This window comes from Nerophis lumbriciformis, linkage group LG25 (assembly GCF_033978685.3).
Source record: "Nerophis lumbriciformis linkage group LG25, RoL_Nlum_v2.1, whole genome shotgun sequence".
Lineage (NCBI taxonomy): Eukaryota > Metazoa > Chordata > Actinopteri > Syngnathiformes > Syngnathidae > Nerophis > Nerophis lumbriciformis.
In genome coordinates this window covers 14,406,397-14,429,521 of record NC_084572.2, presented here as the reverse complement: position 1 = coordinate 14,429,521, position 23,125 = coordinate 14,406,397, and the positions used below count along the sequence as shown (strand labels likewise).

The 23,125-nt window shown below is 41.0% G+C and overlaps 1 protein-coding gene across 3 annotated transcripts; it reads left to right on the top strand.

The window, feature by feature from the left end:
- Positions 1 to 1,090: 1,090 nt before the first annotated feature.
- On the top strand, positions 1,091 to 22,530 carry LOC133621635 (platelet-derived growth factor subunit A-like). Of its 3 annotated transcripts, XM_061983846.1 has the most exons (6): positions 1,091 to 1,518; positions 1,754 to 1,850; positions 16,757 to 16,864; positions 20,545 to 20,738; positions 20,806 to 20,932; positions 22,093 to 22,530. In XM_061983846.1, exons 1-6 carry the CDS (start codon positions 1,456 to 1,458, stop codon positions 22,101 to 22,103), a joined length of 600 nt encoding a protein of 199 aa, XP_061839830.1. In that variant the 5' UTR covers positions 1,091 to 1,455; the 3' UTR covers positions 22,104 to 22,530. The 3 variants fall into 3 exon arrangements, with proteins under 3 accessions (XP_061839830.1, XP_061839829.1, XP_061839831.1); XM_061983845.1 differs by lacking the exon at positions 22,093 to 22,530 and having other exon boundaries at positions 20,806 to 22,080; XM_061983847.1 differs by lacking the exons at positions 16,757 to 16,864; positions 22,093 to 22,530 and having other exon boundaries at positions 20,806 to 22,080.
- The last annotated feature ends 595 nt before the right edge of the window (positions 22,531 to 23,125 follow it).

The following is a 23,125-nucleotide window of genomic DNA, read 5'->3' as shown; positions in this document are numbered from 1 at the left end:
GGTGCATGTCTTTGGAAGTGGGAGGAAGTTGGAGTGCCAGGAGGAAACCCACGCAGTCACGGGGAGAACAAACCTCCACACAGAAAGACCCTGAGGCCAGGGATAGAACCCAGGACCTTTGTATTGAGAGGCACACACACTAACCCCTGTTTCCCCGGGCTGTTTTGTCAATATAACCCCATACAGTAGAAGTTTCAAAATCATTTCATTGTAGGCTATTTAAAGTTGTTTTGTCACTATAACTCAGGGGTGTCAAACTCATTTTAGATCGGGGGCCACATGGAGAAAAATCTACTCCCAAGTAGACTGGTACAATCCCTGCACGATAAATTAAAGATAAAGACATCTTAAGATTGTTTTCTTTGTTTAAAAACAGAACAAGCACATTCTGAAATTGTACAAATCATAATGTTGTTGTTTTTTTTTTTACACTTACCTGTTGCGGTTAATAGTATATATACTTTATTTGTCGTTATTTATATTTTCTGAATAAATTATGTGATAATGTGATAAAATCCAATTACAGTATGTTATTTATGTAGTTTGATCATTTTCCTCGACTTGTGTACTAACATCATGTGGTTTATTTTGTACATATGTAGCATCATCTGCAAAGAATTGCTATTGCGACATCCAGTGGACACATTTAGAACAGCAAATTCTTTCATTCAAAAATATCAGGTTAATTTTTATACTTAGCAAACTCATCCTGCGGGCCGGATAAAACCTGTTTGCGGGCCTGATCCGGCCGTCGGGCCTTACGTTTGACACCCCTGCTATAACTCCACGTAATATAAGATTTAAAAGCATGCCATTGTTGGGTATTTAAGGCTGTATTGTCAATATAACCCCATTCAATAGGGTATTTAAAATAATTTAATTTCATTGTAGGCTATTTCGTACAAATGCTTTTAAAAGTGTTCCAAGCTTTACAAACAATTTGATCTTTTTATTTGGATTTTTCTATGTGGACTGCTATTGTGCCGTTGCAATTTCACAGTCAACCAGTAGGTAGCACTGTTGAGAAAACCATAAGGGGTCTGAACGTGCATCCTGGGACTGAGGCATCAAGATTTATTAAGCCCGGAGACTGGCGAACGGGCAAGAACCACTGAGCTTCATGATTTATTGTAACACATTTAAAAAATATATTTTTTCATATCGCTGGAAAACTTCATATAAAGGAATATATCGGATTTAATGGAAAATACACAATAGATCCTGCACGGGCTATGGATTCAATCGGCGTAATTAACTTCCATCAAACTACTGGAAAAATCCTTTAAATTGACATATTTCATTGTGAGAAGGTTCTGGTGATTTTTTTTTTTTTTTTACCTGTCTCTTTTTTCTTGGAGAGGTAAGCTGTTCTCCCGAGGGAGGGATGGTTCCACCCCGGCTCCTACAGTGCATCCTCGCCCCGTCCTGGAACTTCCACAGTGGACCTCCAAGGAGATGAGACTCGCACTCTACCAGCTCCTCGCAGGCTGGCTCTGCCTCGTACCCGCCACTGCTGAGGTAAGCGCACCGGGAAGTAGCTGGTTATTAAAAATGAGGAAGTAGCTGGTTATTAAAAATGTATTAATTATCCGTAGTTGTCTAGAACTGATGGATAAAAGTTTGCTACAAAAAATATATGTTAAACAAGTTGACTCGAGGATGACGAATCTGCTGGCGAGAAATATATGTGCGATAATGTAACGGTCCACTACCGATAAACAACCGGGTTCTCAGTCACTACTCTCCCCGGCAGGAGTCTCCTCTCCCCCGGGAGATTTTGGAGCGACTCTCCCGCAGTGAGATCCGGAGCACCAGCGACCTCCAGCGGCTACTCGAGATAGACACCGTAGGTAAAAAAAATAAAACATATTTTATTAGTCCTGGTTCTACGATCGGCTATAAAACAAAGAATCTAACTAAATAAAACATAACAAATTAGTAAGTTATGAAATGAATACTAGTGCTACTATTTTTGGTGCTATGATATGGAAGTAGAACTGTCTTACATCAACTTATATATTAATATGATATTAATACGATATTAATACATATGCAGACATTAATAAATGTACAAATACAAATGTGATATACAAATAAATAAATAATTCGTATAAATAAACGTGTATTTGTAAATCTATTTTTGAGATTTGAAAATATATACCAATAAAATGTATACATATAAAAATGTGACATACAAATAAATCAGGAATTTGTATAAATAAACGTGTATTTGTAAATATATTTTTGAGATTTGAATATAAATATGCTTGACGTTGTATTTGTATTTGTATTGAATTTGCATATGTGGATCGCTTTTTTGCTTTTGTGTCGATGAGACATTCCTACCACAAACCAGATGCACAAATAAATGTGACATACACACACCCCTGAACAACCAGCAGAGGGCACTGCAGCCAAACCGGTACTTTTCAGAGGCGGTATAGTACCGAAAATGATTCATTAGTATCGCGGTATACCGGTACTAATACCGGTATACCGTACTACCCTAGGAGGTATAGGTATCCCTTGTAACTAAATCTTCTATACCATACAATAATATGTATTTCGTAAGAAACCTCGGATGTACAACCTAAATAGAGCGTACACAAGCCAATAAGTCTGTTAGCATGCTAATGTTGCTACACTGAAATTACTTCTTTGCCTCTTTTACCCGAAAATCCCAATGGAGGACTGCGCTACCAAAGCAAACATCATTGCCGCAGTGTGGCAATATTACAAACTTGAGCAGCCAACAAGTTGCATGGAAACTTTGCAATATCTCTGTTGCGAAGGGTGGGACACATGTAGGGCGTTATAATAAAACAAGCAATTTAATTATGCACTTGAAAGCCCGCCATGCAGACGCATACAATGAAGTTACCGCGGTTAAAGCTAACAAGGCTGGACAAAAACAACCAACGCTGACAGATTCATCCCAGCGAAAAGAAAAGTTTTCACAAGAATCCCAAAGTAACGTCGGCATTTGTGGTAAACTAATGGAGATCACCACTGAGATCAACCGCTTTCAGTGGTGAAGAATGTAGGATTTCACCTGGTCGTAAATGCATGACCGAAACAGATTTTCTTGATCTGTACGAGACTGTTAGCCAACTCATCTCCACTCTGTCAGCTTCATGTCAAGATATTTGGAGCAGTGATGTCCCGTCTTTATCAGTGATTATCTTAATAGCACATTGGGTCGGCCAATCCATCTATTAGATAGACATAATTCGTAAGTTTTCTTGCATTTTACAGCTTTTCTATGTAGGAAATGCCTTCCAAAGCATCTTAAAAATGTAAAAAACTCTTGAACCCCCAAAGGGGCACCCTTAATTCCTCCATATTTTTTTTACCTTGCTGGGATTCCTGATATCAAAACTTAGTGCCAGGTTTGACATCAAAATTTCAGCTATATGTCATTACATTACGTCTTTTTGCTCTTTTTTTCTTAAATTTTTTTCTGTTGTTTTTTTCCGGCATAATGTCCCCAAATTGCTCCCTGGCCATACTTTCGACACCTCCGAAATGACTAATAAGATTTAGTTTGCCGGGGTGGGGGCAGCACAGAACAAACTTAAATATTTTAAGAGAGCTGACTCCGTCCTAGGCTGCTCACTAGACAGCATAGAGGAGGTGGCTGACATAAGACCAAGTTGACATCTATATTGTTCAATCCCTCCTACCCCATATACGGCACTGTCAAGGCCCTGAGTAGCTTCTTCAGCATTAGAATGTTAAATCCACAGTGCAAGAGGGAGCACTACCGCAGGTCCTTTCTACCCACAGCCACAAGACTTTACAGTGCACTTATGTGATTACTGTGATCTTGTTTCTTGGTGCAAGTGTTTTATGTTTTATTTGATATTTTATCTATAGGGGTATCCGCGGGGTCTTAAAAATTAAAAAAAAGTCTTAAATCCAATCATTTGAATTTAAGGCCTTAAAATGTCTACAATTCTCCTAAAATCTCACAAAAGGTCTTGAATACGATTTTGAAAGGTCTTAAAAATCTATTGACGTTACTTTTATTTAAAACATGCATAATCTTCAGTCTCGCTTTGAAATGTTTTGATTTTTGAGGACGCTATAACATAACTACACAGCGGAACTAACTGTGCTGGACGGTCAGAATGTATCGAACACCAGCAGCTAGGGTTGTACGGTATACCGGTATTAGTATAGTACCGTGATACTAATGAATCATTTTCGGTACTATACCGTCTCTGAAAAGTACCACCGTAGTGATACCAAGTACAGTAGCGTATCTCGTCAAAACTACTATGACTGTCTATTTTTTGGCATCACAACATCTTCTTTCTTTTTTTTTTAAGTTTATATTCTGTTTATAAAGGCAGGAAATATGTCCCTGGACACATGAGGACTTTGAATATGACCAATGTATGATCCTGTAACGACTTGGTATCGGATTGATACCCAAATTTGTGCTATCATCCTAAACTAACTAAAAGAGAAAGTATGCAGATATTAACAGTAAATGAACAGGAAGATTAATAATTCATTTTCTACCACTTGTCCTTAATAATGTTGACAAAATAATAGAGTGGAAAATGACACATTATGTTACTGAATACGTCAGCAGAATAATTTAGGAGCCTTTGTTTGCTTACTTACTAATAAAAGACAAGTTGTCTTGTATGTTCACTATTTTATTTAAGGACAAACTTGCAATAAGAAACATATTTTTAATGTACCGCAAGATTTTTTGTTAAAATAAAGCCAATAATGTATTTTTTTGTGATCCCCTTTATTTAGAAAAGTACCGAAAAGTATCGAAATAATTTTGGTACCGGTACCAAAATATTGGTATCGGGACAACACTACCAGAAGCTATTGCTGTGCGTGCGAAGCTGTGTGTTGACAGCTTAGTTAGCATAGCAGCGGAGAAAACTTAATGAAAGCCCACAGCAAAGCCAAATTACTTGCATAGGATGGGTAAGTAAAAGTTCAACGATTTGTGTCTCCTGAACAATCAATTTAATGCATGGTTGAAGCCGGTGCATGGAAACGTATAAAGTGTTTAGTACCCAAATGTGCAGCCATCGAGGAGGGAAGCATTTGTAAACATGGCGGTGAAAGTGAATGGAATGATAATGTAAAAAAAACGGGATAAGTCCGTGTCAAAAGATGCTGAAACGCCACAAACACTTGCACAACTTTACAAAGGTTGTCCCTCCACCCCAAAGGAGTGTTAAGTGGGTTAAGTGGTGCCAATTGCCGAATGAGATCAATATGAGATATTTAGTAGTAAAATCATATTATTACATACAGTAAGCACACTCTCATTTCTCTGTGGTAGTAGTGTACTCAGCAGTAAAACTATTAAAAAAACCAACAACATAATTCTCTTATATTATTTCTATTATATGTTCCAATAATTTCAGGTCAGCTTCTCACGCCTAACTTAAAAGCGGTTGTCTGTTTAGTGTTTACACTCATCGTATTGTGGGGTGAGGAAAGCAATGGAGATTTGCCAATGTCATCTTGTCATGCCTAAATAAAAACTACTTGTGTGTTAGCAATATGTTTTCAAAAAAGTCACAAAAAACAGGTAAAAATGTATCCATACACACCAGATACAAAATGAGCTGAGCGCATTTTATCACATTATTCACATCCAAATTATGTTTGAAACTTGCAAGCCATAATCGCCTTCCTTCTTTTTAGACAATCACTCTGTCTGCACACACTGTTTTTCACAACTTTGTGCAGATACAGTAGTACTGTAGATGTTTTTATCGCTTTGCTCAATTCTTACAGCCGAAAAAAAAACATTACCAAAGTTAACCAATTATCTTTAGCAGAGATGCTAACTGTACCTTTCAATATACAGTATTGTTGTGCTTTCCTCTACCATTGCTGATGTTGATGTTACATGAAATCACTTGGTATGAAGCACACTGCACCTTTTGCAAGAAATGGCAATCCCATCCATCCATCCATCCATCCATTTTCTACCGCTTGTCCCTTTCGGGGTCGCGGGGGGTGCTGGAGCCTATCTCAGCTGCATTCGGGTGGAAGGCGGGGTACATCCTGGACAAGTCACCATCTCATCACAGGGCCAACACAGATAGACAGACAACATTCACACTCACATTCACACACTAGGGCCAATTTAGTGTTGCCAATCAACCTATGGCAAATCTGAAAACTGGCTGTTACGATGTTTTCTCATATTTTTTTCAATTACTTTACACTATTTAGTTTGTTTAACCATTTTGTTTTCCAATGTAAAAGAGCAGTGAATTAATTCATATACCGTATTTTTCGGAGTATAAGTCGCTCCGTAGTATAAGTCGCACCTACCAAAAATGCATAATAAAGAAGGAAAAAAACATATAAGTCGCACTGGAGTATAAGTCACATTTTTGGGGAAAATGTATTTGATAAAACCAAACACCAAGAATAGACATTTGAAAGGCAATTTAAAATAAATAAAGAAGAGTGAACAACAGGCTGAATAAGTGTACGTTATATGAGGCATAAATAACCAACTGAGAACGTGCCTGGTATGTTAATGTAACATATTATGGTAAGAGTCATTCAAATAACTATAACATATGGAACATGCTATACGTTTACCAAACAATCTGTCACTCCTAATCGCTAAATCCCATGAAATCTTATACGTCTAGTCTCTTACGTGAATGAGATAAATAATATTATTTAATATTTTACGGTAATGTGTAAATAATTTCACACGTAAGTCGCTCCTGAGTATAAGTCGCACCCCCGGCCAAACTATGAAAAAAACTGCGACTTATAGTCCGAAAAAATACGGTACTTAAAATTCATTCTCTTGTGATGAGGTGGCGACTTGTCCAGGGTGTACACCGCCTTCCGCCCGAATGCAGCTGAGATAGGCTCCAGCACCCCCCGCGACCCCGAAAGGGACAAGCGGTAGAAAATGGATGGATGGAAAATTAATTCTGGACCTCTGATTTTACTTTGTCGTTGCATTTTTTGGTCTGTATGGATGTGAAATGGTCTTAAATTATTTTCAAGATGGTCTTAAAAAAGTCTTTAAAAGTGTTAAAATTTGACATTTTAAAACCCGCAGAGACCTTGTCTATACATATTAGTGCACACTATGTAGTATTTATTACTGTTTTTTTGTTTTTCATTACGTTTTACTTGTGCTCCCGTATGTAAAAACCTGCACTACAACAACGTAATTTCCCCATTTTGGGATACATAAAAGTAAATTCTATCCTACACTTTGTCATCTATAACTCAGTTTTGTCTTTAAACATAATATGTGTAATGTCTGTTTTTGGCCCTTTCTATTTACAAAATTTAAAAATATCAAAATGGCCCTGCATACTTTTACTTTTTGTTATGTGGCCCTTGGTGGAAAACATTTTGGACATCCCGGTTGTACATAATGAATCACTTCATAGCCACTAAAGGTGAGCTCTGCACTGTGCAGCACTTTGAAAATGACTAATAAGAAAATTAGTTGTCTATAAGGGAGAGTAATGGAGTTTTGAACAGATGTTTCATATAAAAACACCAGTGTATAAATATCTAAAAACAGGGAAAAAACTGGTTACATCTAACTCATATTATGAAACATTGAATGAAGTTGAAATTCTGAAGGCGGACCCTCCCAGTCAGTGTCATGAGAGACAGACAAATTCAAGTACTAAGCTGGTTCATGGAGGAAGGACAGAGGATGCTGTCCTCATCTCATTAGCACAAATGTTGCTATGAGACCTGGCGGCCTCGTCTTGCTCTTTACACTCTCTGTGAACTCTTCAGACTTGTAAGCTGGTGCCAAACGAGACAAGAGGAAACCTTTTCTTAAAAAGAGACACATTTGTTCGGGTGGAAGATTCTGGGCATGTTTAACAGTGACATTAAAAGGGAATGCCAGAGCCACAACACCGAACTGTGAGACCATTTTGACCAATTACGTGTGTGTTTTAACAGAATACAAATATATAAAAAGCATGATAAATAACAATAAATTGGCTCATATAAAAGATTAACACGCACTGAATCAATTACCATTTTACAAAAAGTTGGCTTGAATGAATGCGTGAAAGAACAAGTCCAAACATCAAAAGAAAAGCACATGATTTTAAAAATACTTTTGTTTGACTCTCCGAATCCACATTCGGATCAATTAAATAACGTTGGACTAGACCCTTTGGAACATATTACATCATCTGACCAAGACATTTTGGACAGTTATATTTGTCCGACTTTGTGGGAAGAGTTTAGAGAAGACCCTTTTCTGTTTCCAGTGCACAAAAGTCCATACAAAGCAAGCTTGTGTAGAAGATGAAAGACTTCCTAGAGGAGTGGAAGCTGTAAAGGAGGACATCCAGTTCTACACTGGAGCTACGGTACCTTGGTCAGGTATGATGCATTATGGGAAACGTAGGCAGGCTCAGAACCAGACTAGTCATTGAATATTACAGTGGTACCTTCAACTTATGAGCTAAATCGGTTCTGCGACTTAGCTCTTAACTCGAAACACTTGTATTTCTCATCAACATTGAAATGAATTGAATTGAAAACTATTTAATTGGTGCTTGCTCCTCCAAACCATTTTACAGGCATTATAAAACAACAGCAAACTTTTAGATAAGACATGTTGTATAAAAAAATTGGACAGAATTTCTAGGCGAGTCAGGGCGTTGAGGGGATCTGGTTTGGTGGCTGCAGGATTAGGTCTCTGCTTTTTGCAGATGATGTGGTCCTGATGGCTTCATCTGGCCAGGATCTTCAGCTCTCACTGGATCGATTCGCAGCAGAGTGTGAAGCGACTGGGATGAGAATCAGCACCTCCAAGTCCGAGTCCATGGTTCTCGCCCGGAAAAGGGTGGAGTGCCATCTCCGGGTTGGGGAGGAGATGTTGCCCCAAGTGGAGGAGTTCAAGTACCTTGGAGTCTTGTTCACGAGTGAGGGAAGAGTGGATCGTGAGATCGACAGGCGGATCGGTGCGGCGTCTTCTGTAATGCGGACGCTGTATCGATCCTTTGTGGTGAAGAAGGAGCTAAGCCGGAAGGCAAAGCTCTCAATTTACCGGTCGATCTACGTTCCATCCTCACCTATGGTCATGAGCTTTGGGTTATGACCGAAAGGACAAGATCACGGGTACAAGCGGCCAAAATGAGTTTCCTCCGCCGGGTGGCAGGGCTTTTCCTCACAGATAGGGTGAGAAGCTCTGTCATCCGGGAGGAGCTCAAAGTAAAGCTGCTGCTCCTCCACATCGAGAGGAGCCAGATGAGGTGCTTCGGGCATCTGGTCAAGATGCCACCTAAACACCTCCCCTAGGCACGCCCGACCGGTAGGAGGCCACGGTGAAGACCCAGGACACGTTGGGAAGACTATGTCTCCCGGCTGGCCTGGGAACGCCTCGGGATCCCCCGGTAGGAGCTGGACGAAGTGGCTGGGGAGAGGGAAGTCTGGGCTTCCCTGCTTAGGCTGTTGCCCCCGCGACCCGACCTGGGATAAGCGCAAGAAGATAGATGGATGGATGGATGTTGTATAAAAAAATACAATGAAATAAAATAAATATTGTATAACAATACAATACTATGTACTACTAACAACTACAGTAGTTTTACCAAGTAATGTAATGATAATATAAATGATAAATGGGTTATACTTGTATAGCGCTTTTCTACCTTCAAGGTACTCAAAGCGCTTTGACAGTATTTCCACATTCACCCATTCACACACACATTCACACACTGATGGCGGGAGCTGCCATGCAAGGTGCTAACCAGCACCCATCAGGAGCAAGGGTGAAGTGTCTTGCCCAAGGACACAACGGACTTGACTAGGATGGTAGAAGGTGGGGATTGAACCCCAGTAACCAGAAATCCTCCGATTGCTGGCACGGCCACTCGACCAACTTCGCCACATAATGTCCAGAAATGTATCTTAGAGAGTAGACTTCTACGGTATGTCCTTGCAGCTGCTTCTTTGTCATACACACCATCGGCAGATTTTTCATATTAGTGAGAACGGATGTTTTAGTCGGATCTTACGGGGTTCACCCTGACATTTACTATGCCAACTAATGGCAGGGATGCTTGTAACTGAAATTTTTGCTTGCAACTTAAAGCTTATAGACAGCCCTTATCTTAAAACACTCTGAAAGTTGGAGCGCTGAAAAGTTGGCGCTATGATTTCATAGCTATACACCTCCACTGACTACACTGTATATGAAGGTATAGCAAAGAAGCAAAAAGAGGTGTGAGCTGAGGTGATAGTCGCCGTACAAAATAGTCTTTGTTGCAGCAACAAAATCGACACTGCGAATACATTTTTCTCGTGCCGTGCCACCATTAATCCTGGCATCATTGACATGCAAATGCCGAGTGTGACAGCTCCCCGGGCTTGGCGGGGATCAAGTGGCTCACTTCATTATACTGTTGTCACGCCGGCCCATTATTTGCTCTGAGAGCAGGGCTGGAAGGCCCGCTTACGTTGCCATGTATAATTCATGCCTAAATTCCTGACTGTCGGGTTCGACAGACATAGTGTTTGTGTGTGTGTAGAAGAAAGGGAGATTTTTGACGGATATTCAGCGCATCACCAGACACTTGATTAGGTACACCTTCACCATCTAATGAGAAACAATGAGGACAATTATTGGAATTGGAATTTTGGCTTCTCACGATCATAGAAATATTACAATTGAAAAAACAAAACAATTGATGAGCCATGCAACGTGCATGCAAATTCTAGCAAGAACAAGCATATACACCCACAACTCATCTCTTTTGGATGTGTTGTTACCGACATCATCGATGTAAGATCAAACAGGACAGCGGTAAAAAGTGGACAGGCTTGCCTCAAGTCGTTTTTTTACTTGCAGACAACTACCCATTTTCACAATAAAGCACTGTGCACAAAAAGTATCCTACACAAGCATAATGTACTTAAAGGATTTATTGATACATTTACACAATTATTATGCTTTGACTTAAAATACTGCTCAAAAGTGTCCAAAGGTGTATTGCATAGTGCTGGGCGATATGGCTGAAAACTGTATTACGATAAAAAAAAATGTATATTGGTCAATATCGAAAACTATTGATATTTTTTATGACCTATGGAAAATATGGACCAGGATAAAAATGTCATAAATGTAAACATATGTATTCTAAATGTAACCTTCCTTGATTATAATCCCCCCAGTTATTAAGACAGAAAAGAAATGCCAACCCAACCATGGAAAATAATCAATCAAACAATCTATCAATGTTAATACAATTTATAAAATCACAATAAACACTTAACAAAAAACTATTTAAATTAAGATGCAAAGAAAATCAATATGTAAGAAATGCTTAATAAAGTGTAACAAAATGGTGCAAAGTGTGAAAATGTTTTACAGGTTTACTGCCAGGAGGTTACGTGGTCCGTGTAACATTTAATTTGGTCTGTTATTCTTATTAAAGTACGGAAGTGAATTTATATTCTGCCGTAATTATTATTTAAATATTATTGGACAGAATTAATTATTTATTTATGCCGCATTGCCGGCAGTAAGTCGGACCCGTTTCCAGTGAGGGTTGGACTCCGCCAAGGCTGCCCTTTGTCACCGATTCTGTTCATAACTTTTATGGACAGAATTTCTAGGCGCAGTCAAGGCGTTGAGGAGGTCTGGTTTGGTGGCTACAGGATTAGGTCTCTGCTTTTTGCAGATGATGTGGTCCTGATGGCTTCATCTTGCCAGGATCTTCAGCTCTCACTGGATCGGTTCGCAGCCGAGTGTGAAGCGACTGGGATGAGAATCAGCACCTCCAAGTCCGAGTCCATGGTTCTCGCCCGGAAAAGGGTGGAGTGCCATCTCCGGGTTGGGGAGGAGATCTTGCCCCAAGTAGAGGAGTTCAAGTACCTTGGAGTCTTGTTCACGAGTGAGGGAAGAGTGGATTGTGAGATCGACAGGCGGATCGGTGCGGCGTCTTCAGTAATGCGGACGCTGTATCGATCCGTTGTGGTGAAGAAGGAGCTGAGCCGGAAGGCAAAGCTCTCAATTTACCGGTCAATCTACGTTCCCATCCTCACCTATGGTCATGAGCTTTGGGTTATGACCGAAAGGACAAGATCACGGGTACAAGCGGCCGAAATGAGTTTCCTCCGCCGGGTGGCGGGGCTCTGCCTTAGAGATAGGGTGAGAAGCTCTGCCATCCGGGGGGAGCTCAAAGTAAAGCCGCTGCTCCTCCACATCGAGAGGAGCCAGATGAGGTGGTTCGGGCATCTGGTCAGGATGCCACCCGAATGCCTCCCTAGGGAGGTGTTTAGGGCACGTCCGACCGGTAGGATGCCGCGGGGAAGACCCAGGACACGTTGGGAAGACTATGTCTCCCGGCTGGCCTGGGAACGCCTCGGGGTCCCACAGGAAGAGCTGGACGAAGTGGCTGGGGAGAGGGAAGTCTGGGCTTCCCTGCTTAGGCTGCTGCCCCCGCGAATCGACCTCGGATAAGCGGAAGAAGATGGATGGATGGATGGAGAATTATTTATTTTAAAGTGGCACATTTGTTGTATTTTGCTATTTACTTTATGTATACAGTCATGCACTTTAGTTCCTACCTGTTGTTTTTGTACATCTGATTAGGGAGGGTTGAAAAGAAAAGATGAGTGCGACGGTCTTGAAAAATCCCAAAAAACTGCCATACTGTCGAGGTGACTTCTCCTGTTTTATCGACAATTTTTTCGCTCAATGCAGCATTCACTTTTAATTTTTTTATTTAAAAAAAACTGCCATACTGTTGAGGGGACTTCTCCTGTTTTATCGACAATTTTTTCGCTCAATGCAGCATTCACTTTTAATGTTTTTTCTTGCTTTATGGATAGAATCAACATTGAGAAAGCAAAACGGCGCAAGAAAACTGGATTAGCGTGTGCCTTCCACTGATCAGTGATCACTTCCTATTTTGCTAAGTTGCTACCAGTGCCTTTGTGCATGCAACCAACCATGCTTCATTTTTTCTGGTTTATATATATATATATATATATATATATATATATATATATATATATATATATATATATATATATATATATATATATATATATATATATGTATATATATATATATATATATATATATATATATATATATGTATGTGTGGGAAAAAAATCACAAGACTACTTCATCTCTACAGGCCTGTTTCATGAGGTGTTCCCTCAATCATCAGGAGATTTTAATGGAAGCATTCACATACCATGGTTTATATAGGGCACAGAGTGGGTGGGTTCAGGCTGGCGTAGGGGCGTGGTGATTGGCTCATGTGTTACCTAGGAGGTGTTTCCGTCTGTGGCGGCATGCTGATACAATTTCACTGCGCTTGTTGAGGGATGACAGGTCTGGACGGTATATAATAAACAGTTTCTCTTTCAAGCATAGGTTGCATCTTTTATTACCACTATTGTAAGGTGTGCTGGATGCAAGAATTTGCCATGTTATTGAATATTCAACATTATTGTCTTTGAGGTCCCAAATGTGTTTGCTGAGTTCTGTAGTATTCCGCAGGTTTTGGTTCCTGAAAGAAGCCTTGTGATTGTTCCATCTGGTTTTAAACTCTCCCTCGGTTAATCCTACATATGTGTCGGATGTGTTAATGTCCTTGCGTGTTACCTTAGATTGGTAAACAACTGATGTTTGTAAGCACCCCCCGTTGAGAGGGCAATCAGGTTTCTTGCGGCAGTTGCAGCCTTTGTTGGTTTTGGGGTCGCTCTGTCCGGGGGCCGACGGCTCATTTGCAATTGTTTTGTTGTGGTTTGAGATAATTTGTCGTATATTGTTCATACAGCTGTAGCTCAATTTAATGTTGTTCTTGTTGAATACTTTTCTTAGGGTGTTGCCTTTGGGGAAGTGTTTGTCAATCATGTGATGAAGGCTTCCTCACATTGAAGGACCACAAACCCAACTTCGCAAATAACCCAACATGCCGACTAATAAACCCAACTAAATCTGAAATAGGAAAAATCAGCAAAATAATCCTGGACAGAGTCAACAGAAAAATCAAGGACAAAACACCACTCAACCAATCCTTCAATGTGATGAAGGCTTCCTCACATTGAAGGACCACAAACCCAACTTCGCAAATAACCCAACATGCCGACTAATAAACCCAACTAAATCTGAAATAGGAAAAATCAGCAAAATAATCCTGGACAGAGTCAAAAGAAAAATCAAGGACAAAACACCACTCAACCAATGGAGAAATACAGCAGCAGTAATCAAATGGTTCAACAACATCCAAGACAAACAACAGCACAACGTTATCTCCTTCGATATCGAAGAATTTTACCCTTCCATCACGCAAGACCTACTGACTCAAGCACTAGACTTCGCCTCAGACTATGACTCAATCACAGGCAACGAAAGAAACATCATCATCCACGCAAAAAACTCCATACTCATCCACAACAGTACACCATGGCAAAAAAAGAACAATTCAACATTTGACGTCACTATGGGAAGTTTTGACGGAGCAGAAACGTGTGAACTCGTTGGGAGTTTCCTCCTCTCCCAGCTCGCTAGCCTCAACCTGAACCTTGGTATTTACCGTGATGACGGACTGGCAGTGTGTCGCGCCTCGCCAAGGAGCAGCGAAAATACCAAGAATCGCATATGCCAAATTTTCAAAGAGAACGGCCTACGGATCACGATTGAAGCCAACAAGCAAACCGTCAACTTCCTCGACGTCACTTTCAACCTGAGAAATAACAGCTACCAACCATTCACGAAATCCAACACAACACTCCAATACGTGCACCATGACAGCAACCACCCACCCACCACCACGAAAAGAATACCTACCGGAATTAATAAAAGGCTATCGATGCTGTCATCTAGCAAAGCTGAATTTGACCAAGCAACCCCCCCGTACCAAAAAGCCCTTGATGAAAGCGGATACAATTTCACCCTCACCTATGAACCCACGCCAGGAAACCAACCAAAAAAGAACAGAAAACGAAACAACATCATCTGGTACAACCCCCCATACAGCAAAAACGTCTCAACTAACATTGGCCACAAATTCCTCACTCTGATTGACAAACACTTCCCCAAAGGCAACACCCTAAGAAAAGTATTCAACAAGAACAACATTAAATTGAGCTACAGCTGTATGAACAATTTACGACAAATTATCTCAAACCACAACAAAACAATTGCAAATGAGCCGTCGGCCCCCGGACAGAGCGACCCCAAAACCAACAAAGGCTGCAACTGCCGCAAGAAACCTGATTGCCCTCTCAACGGGGGGTGCTTACAAACATCAGTTGTTTACCAATCTAAGGTAACACGCAAGGACATTAACACATCCGACACATATGTAGGATTAATCGAGGGAGAGTTTAAAACCAGATGGAACAATCACAAGGCTTCTTTCAGGAACCAAAACCTGCGGAATACCACAGAACTCAGCAAACACATTTGGGACCTCAAAGACAATAATGTTGAATATTCAATAACATGGCAAATTCTTGCATCCAGCACACCTTACAATAGTGGTAATAAAAGATGCAACCTATGCTTGAAAGAGAAACTGTTTATTATATACCGTCCAGACCTGTCATCCCTCAACAAGCGCAGCGAAATTGTATCAGCATGCCGCCACAGACGGAAACACCTCCTAGGTAACACATGAGCCAATCACCACGCCCCTACGCCAGCCTGAACCCACCCACTCTGTGCCCTATATAAACCATGGTATGTGAATGCTTCCATTAAAATCTCCTGATGATTGAGGGAACACCTCATGAAACAGGCCTGTAGAGATGAAGTAGTCTTGTGATTTTTTTCCCACACATACATATATTGCGCTCTACTACGGTATCGAGCACTATTTTTTGGATAACCTTATTAAGACATATATATATATATATATATATATATATATATATATATATATATATATATATATATATATATATATATATATATATATATATACCTCGAACGTTTTGTCGAACACATTTTATTTTGAAATGGATTACTTGTCCATTGCGATATATATTGAGATCGTTTTATCGGCCTAGCCCTAGTATTGCACCAAAAAATGTGAGGAATGTTGCATTTAAATAAGATTTTTTTTTTTTATGGTTTATTGTGTATTAATCACACAAAAAGCCAATTCCTTGATGGTAAAATACGAGTAAATAGTAAAAGACTAAATTACAAAAAAGTTTTAATGGAAAAACTTAATTTTTTGTTTTTTTATATTGCTATTGTTATTTTTCATTTATTGTTGTTTTTATTATTATTTTGTTTGCTGTAGTATATTCATGACTAATTTATAGCCTTTGTTCTTTTAAATTACATTTATAGTTGAGTTTTGGTGGTACAATAAATACTTATGTTATCAAAACAATGAATAATCGTGTTACTAATTGCGATTTCAATATCAATCAAAATAAATGTGTATTTTTCCATTACCGTCCAGCCCTTAACCTCATTGTGTTTCCATGCCAGCGCAATTGAGTTGTCATAATCTCATCAGACTGTTTCATGTCAAGTAATGACATCTTTGAGAAAGATGTTGCATGTAAACATTTGCTTCTGTTTATCAAGCTCCACCATCAGGACATGGGGAAGGCTGTTGAAATCATTTTAGGGAAGAGTGGTTGTGAAAATCCCACTCTGGACGTCTGCTAGAACCAGCCATGCCTTTAGCCTTCAAACAAAGTGTCTGTGTGTTTTTGGCACAGTGTGAGATACTGTGACAACACCATGTACATGTGTTGTTTTGACTCTGCCCAGAAAACGAGGTGATCGAAGAGACCAAACGTGACTACGACAAGGTCTTTTCTCACGGCTTCCCCGATCTGAAGCGAGCGCACACGCATGGGCGCTACAGGCGGAGCACTGGTGAGCTACTCAGATACCGGTTGCAGAAAATCCATATGATGGTACAGGCAAAGGAGTGCTGCTGAGTCTTATGCTGGTGAAGTCTGTGTTAGCACATGACGAGACAGGCGCAGCAACATTGGTGATTCACATAAACTAATTAGACTAGGTCATACTTGCCAACCTTGAGACCTCCGAATTCGTGAGATTGGGGTGGTGGTAGTGATGGGATCGGCAGTTCTTTTGACTGTACTGAATCACTAGAATCAGTTCTTTAAATTGATTCGTTCAAAAAATTAGGAGGGGGTGTGGGAGCGTGTGTAGTACAGTACAGTGCAGACATTCGCGGGAGAAGCAGCAAATAGGGTGAACGCGAGTTCCTACACAGCTCTGTGCATGCAGTACACCAGGCAGTGAGTGACTGACACAGCGCCACAGTCAGCACAGTTCAGTACGTGAACCTGAATCACTTCTGCAGCAGCAGTTCTGTGTGCAGGTTGGCGAATCACGAGTCAGTCAGTAACAGCTTCCCCAGCGGCAGATCTCGTTGTGTCAGTTCGCGAACGACACAAGCCCTCAGCACCTAATGAACGACGCGCACAGTGACTGAACGAGAGCCTCAATGTGACGTCCTCCTCCGCGACACAGTCAGTTCTCTGTGTCAGTAGGTTCGCGAGTCCTGATTCTGTCGTTCACTGAGTGATTCATGTCGTTAATCCGCGGTGAACGAATCGTTCGCTCAGTCCCTCCCCCCCGCCCCCATGATGAGTAGCTGGCTGCGTCGTTCGCCGACGTCGAGGGTTCAGTGAGTCACAGAATGCGCCAGTTCCACTCATACCGGCATGGTTGCGGCGGAGCTCAACTGAACTGAGAAAGGAACGAATCAGTTCATGAAGTGATTCGGTTCAGTACGTTCACTCAAAAGATTCGTTCGTTCGAACGAATCGTTCGTGAACGACACAACATTAGGTGGTGGAAGGGTGGTGTTTGGTGGTAGCGGGGGTGTATATTATAGCCTGGATGAGTTAGGGCTGCAAGGGATTCTGGGTATTTGTTCTGTTGTGTTTATGTTGTGTTACGGTACGGATGTTCTCCCGAAATGTGTTGTCATTCTTGTTTGGTGTGGGTTCACAGTGTGGCGCATATTTGTAACAGTGTTAAAGTTTGTTATACGGCCACCCTCAGTGTGACCTGTATGCTTGTCGATCAAGTATGTCTTGCAGTCACTTACGTGTGTCTGCATCAGCCGCATACAGCATGTGACTGGGCCGGCACGCTGTTTGTATGGTGAAAAAGCGGACGCGACGACAGGTTGTAGAGGACGCTAAAGGCAGTGCCATCACGGCACGCCCTTAATATTGTTGTCCAGGTGAAAATCGGGAGAAATTCGGGAGAATTGTTGCCCCGGGAGATTTTCGGGAGGGGCACTGAAATTCGGGAGTCTCCCGGAAAAATCGGGAGGGTTGGCAAGTGTGGGCTAGGTAAAGTGCAATAAGACACACAAGTGTAGCACAGGTAATACACAAACGCGTGTACACGTACACATAATAAAAGTGTAGAACTGGGAAGACACACGGTGATACAGTTGTAGCATTGGTGAGACCAAAAAATACAGCCTTAGAGCTGGGTGAAACATGTATGATAAAGGGGACACTGCACAGGTGAAGTGGTGTTGAGACACTTACGACACAAATGTAGTCCTGGTGTGACATAGGCATAAGACTGTGGAAGCCAATACAATACAGATGGAACACTGGTAACAGGTGTAGCAATGGTGGCAGAGGTGACACATGTATTCGTGGTGAGACAAATGATACAGATGTAGCACTAAGAGAAAGATACGATACAGGCGCGGAAATGATACAGATGTACTGTGTATGCCACACACGTCCCTGAACGTACTATGGGTAAGACACACGACACTAGTGAAGCACAGTGCTTCTCAAATATTTTCTGTTACACACCCCCACAAGAGGAAAAAACTATTTTGCGCCCACCCAACTCTCCACCATGACTATAAATAGTATACTTTGTCTACAAAATTGTTATAACTATACCTCTGCATAACATTGAAAGCTAATTAACATTAAAGAAAACCACACATCAGTCTTTCCTCGTCTCCCACCGTGGTTACTGTGCTACATACGCTTCATCGGATTCTGTTACGGCAAAAAAAGCATGTTCTCCGAGGTCATATGCAATACACACACACACACACAATACAGGTTTAGCACTGGTGGTGACATAGCTGGTTATACAGGTGAGAGTCACATATCAAATCAAATCAAGCTTTATTTATAAAGCGCGTTTCATACATAAAAGAAATGCAACGCAAAGTGCTTTACAAAGTTAAAAACAATACCCCGGTGACCCATATCCCCCATTCTCACATAGGTACGCACGGACACAGATACCAAACACAAACACACGCACACAACATACACACATATGCAACTATGTGGACCAATGATTGCATGGCTGAGTACAGAGGAGACAAGTGAGTAAACACTATCACAGGAGCCATGTATGCAGTAAATAAATAATAAATAAATATTGCATAACTAATAGGATAAAAAGTAAAATACAAATGACTTCAATAAAATAATTAATATCAGGTAAAAGCCAAATCAAAAAGGTGGGTCTCAAGCCTGCTCTTAAAAACATGAACGTTCTCCGCAGCCCTGAGGTCCTCCGGCAAGCTGTTCCAAAGACGAATATGATACAGGTAGCAATGTGCGGATCGATACTTAAAAATGTATACCGCCGATACCAGACCTTTATGCTCTAATATCGATTCTCAAATCAAAATATCAATAGTTTTGATACTTATGTTATGTTAGATCACGTATATCATTGGGCAGCACGGTGGAACATGGATTTGTGCATGTGCCTCACAATACGAAGGTCCTGATTAGTCCTGAGTCCAATCCCGGGCTCGGGATCTTTCTGTGTGGAGTTTGCATGTTCTCCACGTGACTGCGTGGGTTCCCTCCGGGTACACCGCCAAAGACATGCACCTAGGGATAGGTTGATTGGCAACACTAAATTGGCCCTAGTGTGTGAATGTGAGTGTGAATGTTGTCTGTCTATGTGTGTTGGCCCTGTGATGAGGTGGTGACTTGTCCAGGGTGTACCCCGCCTTCCGCCCGAATGCAGCTGAGATAGGCTCCAGCACCCCCCACGACCCCAAAAGGGACAAGCGGTAGAAAATGGATGTATATTATTGACAGGAACACAGGGTAATTGAGATCTTGTCTAAATGAAACATGATTGATGGGAACTACTTTTTCTTTCGCCTAGGTAAGTACGTAATGTGCAAGCGCAGTGGCACACTGTGCTGTGCTCAGTCACTCAGTCTGTCATTTGTTTAGGAAAATGACTCAATATTATAAAACAAAAACTGTCTGTGTATCCTTGTTTTGTAGGTTATTTGAAAACACTACACACAGAGTTGAAAATAAATAAGATAAAGCGGATAACATTTTACCAGACACTTTAGGTATATTTGGACAAAGGATCGGATCGGTATCGCTGATAGCAGACTGAATTTTTCCGCTCAGATAGAAAATCAGTGGTATTTCATGTCACTAGATACAGGTGTAGCGCTGGTGATACATGCGCATTATACTGGTGAAACACCCCTAGACACAGGTGCAGCATGGAGACAGACCAGGTGACATAGTGACTCTTGTGCCCTGAAGTGGTGGAAGAGGCATTGCCCGCGGGTTGCAAGGTGCGTACAACCATCTACGAGATCCCTCGCAGTCAGGTGGACGCCACAGCCGCCAACTTCATCATCTGGCCGTCCTGCGTGGAGGTGAAGCGCTGCACGGGCTGCTGCAATACCAGCAACATGAGGTGCCAGGCGTCCCGCAAGCACCACCGCACCGTCAGGGTAGATACTACGGCAGCCATCGTGTTGATGTTAGCCTGCATGTCATTGGCTACTTCCCCACACCAAGGTGGCGAAGGTGGAGTACGTGCGGCGGCGACCCAAGCTGAGGGAGGTGCAGGTGAAACTAGAGGACCATCTGGAGTGCGCCTGTACCAACAAACACCAGAGTGGCCCAAAGTCTGACACAGACAACGGTGAGAGTACTAACGCACAATGAGCTAAGTGCAATTTATGATCTTTTTCCTGAGACGCTGTGTCTTTGTAAGTAGAAAGTCAAACGGTGAAGCTGGTATGTGTCCCACTGTGTTCCTCGAGGAACCCTTTTTTCCATAGTAAATAATAGAGCTAGAAATATTATTTTCCACCGTCAAACTGTGACCACAGTAAAACTTTCTTTAATGTCATTCAAGCAATGTTGGGATGATTACTTAAAAAAAAGTAATTAGTTGTAGTTACTACTAGTTACTTAAAGGGGACCTATTAAGCAAAAACAACTTTTCTTACCTGATGATACCTGCTTTTATGTATTTGGGATCCCCATAATTCCCGAAAATTTTAAATCAAACTGTGGAGGTACTGTGGAGATATTTATAAAACAATCTTGCCTTCCGTCATACTTCTTCCAAACGAGCTGTTTGGAATTTGCTCTGTCCTCTGACGTTTACTGCCCTGTGACGCCAGCGAATATCTCCATATTGGTAAAAATTTACCCAAAGATCTTTGGGCAAATACGCCATTGTAATCCGACGTGGTCAATAAACTTTACTTTATTCTCTCCTCTTGTTGTGAAGCAGACTGGCGCGTACATGCACAGGCATCCTCCGCTGTTGCCATTTCTAATACAAAGTGGCGTATAGTTCGAATTGATATCTGTTAGTAGACTCGATAAGGAAACGCTATGAACTACAACATGGTTGGCGGGGAAAAGACGCAGTCGAAATGGAGCCACGTAAAAAAAGATTGCCCTCATAATGGTGCATTCTGAAGAGATGGTCAGAAGGCGGCTTGAAGACGGTCGGTAAAACATAATCTATGCAAAATTTTGACCAAAGAACCACCACAAGGAAGTGTTTAAAATGTAAAAAACCCCATCATAATATGGCCCCTTTAATTGTTGTTAGGGTTGAATGTTTTCACAACATTAAATTGTTCATTATTACCCCGTAGTAGTTGTAGTTGTCCTTTGTGTGTACTTTTAGTGTTGTGTGTTTAGTTTGCTGTATAATGTTTATAGTGTTTTTAGTGAATTAGACTACAATGTGGAATAATAAATACCTGCCTTTTCCAGTGCAATTTTAAGCTTGTTTCTCGACTCTTTCTTACATTCAACCTCCATTCAACTTTTTTCCTACAGGCATCAGGTGAACACTAATGGAATGGAGCAAAACAATTGAGACTGCATTAAAAACAACAATAACTATCACAGGAAGCATATGCACTTTTGGCTTTTTCTTGCATCCTCCTTTTGGAACCTTTACTTTTTTGACGATTTAACAGCTATCTTTGGGACTTCCAATGGATATTTTGACCCATGTGGACCCCAACTGGCAACAACACAAAGACAGGCTATCTGTGAGCACACTGCCATTCCTTGATGGGCAAACAGGATCTTTTATAAACCTCTTGGATTACAAACTGTGGACGAATCCTCTCTACAGACTCAGATTATGATTTTTGAAACTATATTTCCAACATTTATCTTGCACAGTTTACTCTTCTTTGTACAGTATAACCTGTCATTATCTCAAAGGGCTGTTAAAACATCCTTCTGACATGTACAGTACCTATTACTAATAAACTATTTATACTAGTACAACAGGTTTGTAACACAAAAGGGATTGTGTGTGTGTGTGTAAAGGGCGATTACATATAGGATCCAAAGGCTGAGGCTAAAATCTCTGGCGTAGTTGTATGCAAGACCACAGAAGAAGATCGTTCTTCCCGCACAGTTATGACTGAAATAAATGGAAAACCCTAAGTAAGCTACAATGTCAAAGAACAAGAACGCTCACAGGCAGTGTGCACCATGCACATCCAGCCATTCATCCGTTCTTGTTATATAATTAATGCGATTGCTCCTCACACCAGTTATTGATGATAAGTACCCCCTCGGCTAATTGAAATAATCAGAAAGACTTAATACAACCCACAAAGCCACAGCCCTGGGTATGCGTCTGTGTTATGTTGATGTGTCATATAATGAATGCAATTGCTCCTGCCACTTAAAGAGGAATTGCACTTTTTTTTTTTTTTCCTATTGTTCACAATCATTATGAAAGACATGACGGCGGATGGATTTTTTTTAATACACTCTAAATATTAAAAAAATGCAATCAAAAGTAACGAGCACATTTATAATAACATTTAATAATTTAACTATTTTGACC